Here is a 10,460-nt window from a genome sequence, read left to right on the forward strand (position 1 = left end):
AATGACAGAGAGAATTATTTTTACAGTAAAAAAAGTTTAAAAAATTTTGAAAGCTGTTTTTCAAATCTGTTGGTGAAATAAACCTAAAATAAATCTGTTGTGACCTTTTCATTTTAACTGATATCAATATCTCACATGTTACAGTATGTAATCTATTCTGCCTCAGTGGAAACCATTTCTCATCAATTATTCTAATAAAGAGGTCAGTAAGCACATACATGTACAACTATGTATAAAACTAATTTTCTTTGTTCATCTTTGAGCAAATATGAGCAACTTGGGAGAATTGGTAATGAATTGTTATACATGTGGACATTTCTTGTTTTTGTAACTTTATTTTTTTATCAAACTCCAAAATATTTAATAGAGGGATATTTAATAGAGGGAGAGTCCCATTTACAAATTTATTTTGCAAGTCAGCATCTGAAATGAAGTTATACCAAAGTGTTTGTGTCTGGTTCTTGTGTAACCTATACCCTGAGTATACTCTGATTTACGAGGAACATCTATTTGGGTATACTTCGCTCTGGATTTCTCACAGTGAGCTAAATATTGTCCACAGCTAAGCATACCCTAACCCCATTCATTTAAATGCCCTTGATCTTTGGATCCTCCCTCCTTGTATCCTGAGCTTGGTAGCGCCCTCTTTCTAACTTGATGGGTCGGTAGAGGTGCACATGCTGTTGACTCTGATGGAGATCAAAATTTGGTGTCAATAACCCTACCCAACTGAATCAAAACCTTTTCCACATCAAAACTGAATCAAGAGTGCATTTACTCCCATTTTCTATGTTTGAATGGCCCATTGCAACCGAAACATATTACCCTTGATCGAGGATCTGACCAGCTACAAAAACATCAACAACCGAACATAAAGCAAGCTGACTTTAGTTTTTTAAAGCATGCCAACCGGAAGTCGGACATTATCTTTTAAAAGGCTATTTGTGAAGCTATACAAAATGCTACTGCTTAAAAATTAACCATTGGTACCAACACATTAAAGCTGCCCGGCACGCACAATCAGGCCACTGCTGTAGGCTACTGAACAGCTCCACTGGAGTATAATTAAAGTGCCTTGCTGAAGGGCACATTGACACTTCTTTCAGCTCACTCACTTCTCTCCTCCCACATTTAAACATTTTAGTCTTGGAAAATATACTGAAAATGGCCAGTCCTTTCATATACAGATGTCAACACAAAACTATAACTTACAGCAACATCTTAGTTTGTCTTAACATCTTGAGTTCTATAAAGTCTTAAGTCGGTCGACATGCAGTGTTCTCTTGCAAGCTGTGGATCACGTTGCAGACTTTGAAAGAGGAGAACAAAAGGTGGCAGTGGCCAGGTGCTAAGGTCCAGGGCGGATATAACAAAGACCCTCTTGTGCACACAGTCGACACTATACCTCCCTAAGCCTTCATCCCTGAGCACTCAGGAGATAAACACTCCCTCCAGCCTCTCACTAGGAAGATATTGGTGACATTAACCAAGGAAGGAGAAAATGAGGGCCCGCCTGAAACTCTATCAACTGGAAATTCCAAACAGCAGGGGAGAGGGGTTATGTACGAAGGATTTCAAGATATCAGACATACAAGAAAAGCTATTAACTGAGGAGACCAGAATTTGGTCTGTGATTGAAAAAGACATTGCGTAACGTAACCAATGCTTAAATCTTTATGTATTAATAAGCATTCTGTCAGCCGACAGGTGAAAAAACAAGAATATTAAAGAATATTATTACTGATCCTGTCTTCATTAAGTAAGGTTAATCATTGCAGCCCAAAACGATTCAACTGAAGGTTTTACAACAAGCAACACAAAGCAATTCAAAATCAAGAACAGCAGCTTGATCAGGTTGGTTGGGTATGGTCTAAACACATATGTATGTATGTATGAATGAATGATGACATATTCAAACCAAATTGAGAATATGCAAGGTGTTAAGCGATGATTGAAATGTTAACAAGACTTGCTAGCTGCTTTATAAAATAAAAGTCCATATCCAATAGCAGTTATCAAATAGCAATCGTTTGCTCTAATAACATCCATTCTAACACGAGGCATTGGGAAATCACCTGACATGCTATCCACAGAGATGGAGGGCTTGAGAGTTGTTTTGCTTTAACTCTGCAGGATTGGGGTACGAAGACCAGGCACATCATTTGAGTGGTCGTGCAGTAACCTTTGAGGTGTGGTTAGCAATTGAATCTTCCTGAAGAATAAAACAGCATGAATCTGAAGAAAGCTATGACAGCCACTCTGGTTTACACTGACAGGCGTTGGTAAAGATCCCCCCCCCCCCAAAAAAAAAAAGAAAAAAAAAAAAAAGACATAAGATAACACTACACACAAAAAGGGAGAGTCACATAACAGTAATGGATGGAAACGTGCATTAATTCACATCGTCTTTTTGCAGATTTTCTGGAAACTCAGTTCAAATTTGCAATAACTTAAGATGGAAATTGGACTACTAAGTTTTTTTCACTGGCAGCCGCAGACCTTTCTTTCCAAAGGAAATGTTAGGCATAGACAATCTTTAGTGCATGTCCCAACAGAAATCCAACAGAAGTTTTTTTACCTTCAGTAATTGAAGAAAAGCATCAGTATCAAAGTGTAAAATAAAAAGGAAAGTGCAGTAGTAATGTAGAATGAAGTTATTATCATGATCAAATATGTTTTCTGAAAAGCCAAAGACATTAACTAAGTTGTTACAGCAACACTGGTTGCAAAAACAGTCGCATCTGAAAACATCTTACAGCTGGAAGAAAAACACACATTAAGTCACAATCTCTGTGGTTTTCTTTGATTCACTTCAAAAGAAACCATACATCAGTTCCCCTCTTTTATTCAATGAAGTGGCCCAAGGGCAAGCGAGGATGAAGGCAGGGAAAGGAATCTGAGCAAGCCTGTCTGCCGCTGTCCCTTTATAGGCACCTCGTTGATGCTTATTTGTTGCTTAAAGGGGCTCCTTAGTTTGCTCAACAAATATCAAATGGTTTACTGAAAATATGATTAGCAGTTTGAGGCAGACTAAGGGGTAATTTCAGAGGTCACATGCACACCATCACACCCATCTATTTGTGGATGCTGTTTTACATGGGCAGCTTTGTTAGTACAGCCGCAGTTCGAAAGCGTCAGTTGTGTGCGCAAGGTCAAATATTTTTTTGTTTTTTTGTTTAGAACGGTGTGTTTCCTAACTAAATTATCTTGTGTTTTAGAAATACTACAGAAACTAGAAGGTGAAAAATATCTGATTTCAACATCTACTGCTTCATTTCCACAACATAACAGCAAAATTGAATTAAGCATGGCAGTGGTCTGAATAGAATTATAGTTTAACTCAAATGTTTGCTGTCATACAGACATGATTTTATATTTCCAATGCCAATATTCCGATTTTAACACAAGGGCAACATTTTATAAAATGGGTGGTTGCTTTAAAAGAATCTGCTGTAAAGCAACCACCCTGCTCTCAGACAAAGGCTGTGAAAGCCAGGGCTCCCCTATTCAACCACAGGATCCTTGGAGAGTGAATGCAGCTGCCAATCATTCCTCACTGTTCACAGGCTCTTTTTCAAAGCCCCTGCTTTCCTTTCAGCTCTTTGGAGAATGGATGGGAAGGCTGGTTAGCTGACATGCACTTGGCTCTTCCGAATACAAGGATGATTTTACACACTTGTTCACATTTTCTAGGACCTGGATATTTCCATTTTTGCATGCTGTTATTGACCTACTGCTACCCACCTGATCAGGAGACACTAATCGGTGTACCTCATTAGAATCTCTCAACAACTGTAACAAAACATGTTTCCTCTTCTTCCCACAAGCAAGGTATTGGAAAAAAATGATTTTAATAGGGAACTGCTTATTTTGTCTACACAATAGTAATTTTGGTTGGGGACTGTAAAGCCCAGCACTACTACAGTGAGCAGCAGTGAGTATGCCATGCAAGAACTAGAAAACAGACTCGGTGTTTACTTTCCACCAAGAAAAATTCCTCAGAGTAATGTATTTGGTCAACCATGAACAACTGTGCTCAAAAAGGTCATTGTTATAGGAGACAGCAAATGAATGTACAGAAATCTTATATTTTACTTCATCCCTCATCTTCTCAATGATCACATGGATGGTCAGAATGCCAGGAAACAGAGAAAGAAAGAAGGCTATTGTAGCCCGTAAAACTAATGTCATGGGCCTTATATAAATGGAGTCTAAAGCTCACCCCTGTTTAGTGAGCAGTGGGATGCAGTGTCTCCTCTCGCAACAATCGCAATACATTTCTGAACAACCTTTAAAATAAGTTGTAGAGTGACCTTTATGATACAAATTGACATATCATAGCTGCTTGAGCTTAAAAAGTTAGTTAAATTAGCTGATCGACAGAAAATTAATGACAACTATTTTGATAATCATTTAAGTCATTTTTCAAGCAGAAATGCCCCTGAAAAATATGACTGGATACAGCTTCTCCAATATGAGGATTTGCTGCTTTTCTCTGTTTTATATCATTGTAAATTTCATATATTTTGGGTCAGACAAAAGAATACATTTGAATATATGCCATGTGTGGTCTACAAAACTGTGATGGCCATTTTTATGGTGATTTACAGACTCTTCCCTGGGACTGAAACATACTTGTTCATTTCCTGTCCAGAACTACAGTATCTCCTCAAATATAATGTCTTTACGATATGTAAGGAATGCAAACACAGCAATGCACATGATTACATCCGTTACGTTTCTGCATTCAATTAGTTCAGCACAGTGGCGTTTAAAGAGACTCTTTCAATGGCACTGTTTCAGCCATCAGGAACGTACAGCCTGGTCTTAGAATGGATTTTTTTCAGTGGGTCTTGCAATTTGCCATGTTTTGTAAAAGCAACCGGTAGCATGGCTTATTAGACATTTTTCAACTGCTGTCCAGCAAAAACGGATTGTATGGGTTAAGTATGGCTTAAGTAACTAAATTTGAGCTGGCAGTTGCAACACAATTCAAACCTAGGATGCAGGTCTTGAGACACAGCTGATATTGGAGCGGCAGGTAGGAATGCATGTGGAGAGTTGTGTTCTTGTGACAGACACTTCACTCTCTATTAGTCACATGCAAAAACAATTAGGGATGCTTCTGCCTGCAGTTCTTCCATAGACAAACACGCTGTGCATGCAAAACCCTGTTTCAATTCAGGCATGACTTTTTTCTGCTCCTTAACAACCCCTTGACAGGCTGTTTGTTAAAAGATATCCAAAAGAAATCTTGAGTCCATCTGCTCAAAAAGCAGAGAGATCACAGCAAGACTTCATATGTTGGTGAGATCACTTTTCCCCCCATCACAATAATGTCTCTTCTGGGAAATACAATTTTTATTTGAATTTTCATTCATTTGCAATAAATAGAAATCCTGTGGAGACAATGGATTTCAAGAAATGCCAAAATGGCCAGAATGGAGCTGAGTGGGGATGCTAATGAGATTTAGCAAAAAAAACTGACCACTCACTTGTGTGTACCGGTAACCGATTTCTTGTTGACAATGCTATTAATCTGTGGTATAGCCCAATGGAAATCACAGCTCTTGTGAATTGAAATGTTGAAAACACTGGTTTCATTTAAACATGATTTATTGTTCAGCCCTACATGTATGATAACAAAAGACATTTTGACATGTCATACCATGACAATCATTTTATTATTTATAACTGTGTTTTTCCTACTGTGACATACCAAAATGTATTCCATGAAGTCCTATTGTGCATGCTGGCTCACTGGCATGGCTTATTGGGATGTTTATGTGGAACAGAGTTATCATATATGTTATTAATTACACCTGTGCTTCTCCTGCCATGACAATATCAGACATAATCAAGCCGTCTAGCATGTGGCACTTGTTCTTTTGGTCCTAAGTAATCCATATGCTATATTTTAAATCACAAATTAGTATGCACTAAACTACAAGCTTGGAAATAAAACTAATTTCAATTTGCGGTCTTAATAAACTAGAGACCATCTTGCGATGGGATCACACCAGCGTCAACACAAAGTGGGCCAGAGGCCCAAAGTGGCACCGTCCCTACTTTCTACCCCCCTACTTCCGGTGGCCTAGCTCAGACCACACCCATATTAAAACTTTGATCTGAACTACACACCAGTAAAGTATTGCGACTGCATCTTGCAGGGTTGTGACCACGCTATGGCAGTGACAAAATCTGTCTGCAGACAGACATATAAACACCTGGCAAAGTACTCAACACAAGTTACCAGCGTCGCTGTCGTGGCTGGTAATAAAGAAAACATACGGAGCAAATCTAAACATGCCCAAATACACTATGGCATGTTCTAATGTCCCAGCAGCATAATCAGAATGTCATCTAGTCCTTACCCTTGGATAGCCAACAATTTTAGGAGATTACCATCCCTTTTTTGTCTACGGAAGCTGTAGGCAATAGGCATACGTACGTTGTTGAAGTTTGAGGTTTTACTACAAGACCTTTGCTGTACCAGCTGGTTTAAAAACAAAAGCAAACTCTGGATCTCTACATGAATCTGCAGTAAGACTCCCCTGCAGCATTTTGCCAACGTGAAGTTGATGCCAGTTTTACTTCCCTCCAACATCATGGATGTTTCTGTCCACACATACTTTTAGCTCTGCACACATAGTTGTCAAACATTAAGAGATTTCTCCACACAACCAGACACGGTTTCAAGCAAACCACAAGAGAGGCCCTGGTCTGGCAGCAGAAAGATAACTATAGCGTGATGGAGAACAAGAGGAACCCAAAGGGACAGATTCAGCCTATGGTCTAACACCAGTCTGATTATAGAGGAGGAAAGAAGAGCAACAGTAAGGGATGAATGCGCTGTTTAAAGTGTCATCCAGGTTATCTGTTTACATATTTTAAAGCATCCCAAGAGCTGGTAAATCTACCATGAATTTGCATCAATAGGATGCTCATGATCAAGTTAACAAATGTGATGATGATGATGATCACACTACAAAATGATAATACTTTTATTTACAGCAGCATACACACAGAAAATGCTAAATCAGCTTCCTCCATCCACAAAGACATTACGCACTTCTACCCGTTCATTAGGGTGTAAAGTGCCACTCAAATGGTAAATAACTAGTTTCAAACTGCACTCTCAGCATATCTTCAGCAAACCCTAAATGAACAATTTAGGATCAATCCATAGACTGGCTCGACCTTGGCACCAGGATAAAGAATATTAGCCCATTTGTTTTACATTCACAGACACCATTAAAGCCAACTTAACAAGGACACCTACACTTGAACAGCCAAACTGTGAAGTAAAAACAGTGCAAATTCTGTCCATTTTGCAGGTCTTGCATCTTTGTGTACAGTATGGCTTGAATACTAAGGGTTAGGGTTAGGTTAACCCCCTAACCCTTGAATACTAATGCCACATATGCCACAGCGCCTCTGGCCCAAATCATCAACATAAGACAACTTTGTGCGGCTGCATTATGGACAAGAAGACCACTATCAACACAATGAACAACACTTATCTACCTGCAGCTCACTTCATATTACCTAAAACTGACACTCAACCACAAATATCCCCTTCTGTTTAGGTAGTTAGTTTGAAATGTATGGTGTAGTCACTTTCTACTATTCCTGGTGACACATCAGCAGCCCAGTGTTGAATCACAACAGCTGGGAAGCTGCTTCAAGCCTGTTTTGATGATGGAACTTTTGGCTTTCTTGTGTGAGGGACTATTACATATTTACTGTTGAGCCTACATTGTATAACAGTTGCACTGATTTGGATCTTTATAGTCATGCTAATATAATATAGCACAGCTCATAAAAATCAATTACCGCCCAGATACAGTATGTACTATTTCTGAAAAGGAATAAGGTACATTACAGGGCAAATGTAAATCTTACATATACCCACAGGATAAGGCATTTTTCTTCTGTTATGTTATTATTACTATTATTTAAGAGTGTCCAAGTTTCCACTTTTTCCATTTTACATATGACAGTTAACGTTACAGCAGAACTCTCTTTGGCTCAAAGTGAAATGCTCTACTGTGGGCCAGGGAACATTAACACCCACATTATATTATTAACTTGTACACTATGGGTGTCCTTTAAACACAATAGGAGTGATTTGTAATGAGAGTTCAGTACCGTATCTTTTAGAAGGAGAAATGCAGATGTGAGGGACACACTGACACAACTGCATCACAACACACACACACACACACACACACACACACACACACACACACACACACACACACACACACACACACACACACACACACACACACAGGTCTCAAAGTTTGAAGACAGCTGGCTGTGCATGCAGGCCTTCTTACCCAAAAGCTTCTTCACCTCGTCAACACTCATGTATATGTTGACACTAGGCTGGTTGTTGACGCCAGAAGAGCTGCTCGAGTCGGCGAGGCAGCCTGCTCCTTCCAGCAGCAGGAGGAAGCAGAAGCCCCCGAGCCTCCACAGCACAGAGTGCGGCCAACCTCGGGACTCAGGCGGGGTGCCAGAGCCGTGAATCAACCCCAACATATCACTGGTCCACTGGCTCCTCGCAGTTGTTCTCGCCTCGGTGTTCCCCAGTCGCCAATTTCTTTCTCATCCGTATCTGAAGTTAATCCCGGGAGGCAACATTACTAGTTACTTTACGCCGCAGCGCCACTTTTACCCTTAACTCCTTTTCCACTAGCCTGTTTTTTGTCCTCTCTTGCTAGCAGAGACAGGCTAAGTTAGCCGGAGCAGCTAGCTAACTGTCCGCGGTCAGACTGTCGTTATATGTTGGAATGTAAAAGTTTACGACGCTTTCCCAGCACATAAAATACACAACGGATATCACCACATTGAGGCGCTTTGTTTTGTGCAGGCAAAAACGAAAGAATAATAAAAAAAATACCCTAAAGTAGCATACTAGCTAATACATCCAGCTTTCTCCCTCCATGGCTTTTCCTACTATCTCAGTTTTCACCCGGAGCAGGAGGGGGGGCCGCGGGGGCACTCAGTGCTCTGACCAGCCTCTGACTACAGAAGTGGAATGCTGCCTTCAGGTGCTGTCGGACATATTTTTTACAAACTGTAAAGAACGAACCAGAAAAGGATATAACATGTTCGTGTTATCACATTAAAAGTAAGCACTAAAGCCAAACAAAACGGAATTATATATTGATAATTGTTGTCATTGTGTAATTATGTTACATGTGTTGTTACCTTTAAGTTAGTTGTCGAATGAATGTAGCCTATATCAGTAATGGTGCCATATCATGTTAAATATTATAAATAAAGTCTATGCATTTAATACATTGATGATTATCCTAAATATGCCAAAATGCAAATTCTGCTATATAATAAGAAGTCCGCTTTTCAGAGGTAGAGGGGCATATTTTAATCGGGGACACCGACACTAGTCGTAAGACATCAGCTTTTATTAAATAATACAATTAAATGAAGTGTGTTCTGTATGCTTTTAGTTTTTGTTGATGTCAGGGGTCAGGTCAGTGGTCTTCAGCCATGGGCCATCAGTGATGTGAACAGTGTGAGGTACTGGGCAACTGCCCTGCCCTGCCCTGCCCTTTTATCTTGGGTGTCATTTTAAAAAACACATTTTTCACCCGCATGTTGCTGTTCCATCTGGTCAAAGATAGAATGAAAATAAAATAAGCACTAGGCAAACATGGATAATTGATAAGCAAAATGTAGTATTATTTGTAAAAGCATACAGAATACACATGATACTACACAACATTAAATTGTAATGTAGACTACAGCATAATACATTTTATGGGTTTTACAGTATTATGGTGGCACTGTGGGTAGTATTACAGTAGCTTCATACAGGCCTATTGCTATTAACTAACTAAGGAAGTTTGGCACAACATACACATTATGTAGAATACACAAGTGTCTCAGTAAATTTCGGGTGACCACAAGCCTACAAAACAGCTTTAGTGCTCTCTTGAGCTACTGGAGGGCTAAGCACCACCTAGTTTTGTCTTTTGATGATGGTTGTGGAGTGTGCAAAATCCATCATCTTTACATAGATGTTCAACAGGATTGAGTGTGGTGAATGTGAAGGCCATAGCTTATAATTTTCAAGCCATTCAGTGACCCCCTACTGCTTTGTATGGAAGCATCTGCATTTGTTGTTTCTTATGTAGGGTTCCCCTTTAACTTGTCACCTGTCGGGTGCCTGGGTAGCTCACCTCGTAGAGCAGGCGCCCATAGTATTTAGAGGTTTACTCCTCGACGCAGTGGCCTCAGGTTTGACTCTGACCTGCAGCCCTTTGTTGCATGTCATTCCCCCTCTCTCTAAAAATGAAGGCCTAAAATGCCCCAAAAATAATCCTTAAAAAACAAAACGTGCCACCTGTCTGTATGTAGAGGCCCGAGGGGGAGTAGAAGTGCCATTTCAGAAAGTCTGATGAGGATTTGTCATTTAAGAAATCCATTGT

The 10,460-nt window shown here is 39.8% G+C and overlaps 1 protein-coding gene across 2 annotated transcripts in view; it reads right to left on the reverse strand.

The window, feature by feature from the left end:
* The window catches only part of ryk (receptor like tyrosine kinase), a 34,244-nt gene extending 25,244 nt beyond the window's left edge, over positions 1 to 9,000 (reverse strand). The window contains exon 1 of one of the 2 annotated variants that reach the window (XM_078259884.1): positions 8,343 to 9,000. In XM_078259884.1, coding sequence (XP_078116010.1) covers positions 8,343 to 8,547 — 205 coding nt within the window. In that variant the 5' untranslated portion in view covers positions 8,548 to 9,000. The remainder of the gene's footprint in view (positions 1 to 8,342) is intronic. The other variant, XM_078259883.1, reaches the window with a different exon arrangement.
* Between the last annotated feature and the right edge of the window lie 1,460 nt (positions 9,001 to 10,460).

Source organism: Sander vitreus, chromosome 9 (assembly GCF_031162955.1).
Source record: "Sander vitreus isolate 19-12246 chromosome 9, sanVit1, whole genome shotgun sequence".
Classification (NCBI taxonomy): Eukaryota; Metazoa; Chordata; class Actinopteri; order Perciformes; family Percidae; genus Sander; species Sander vitreus.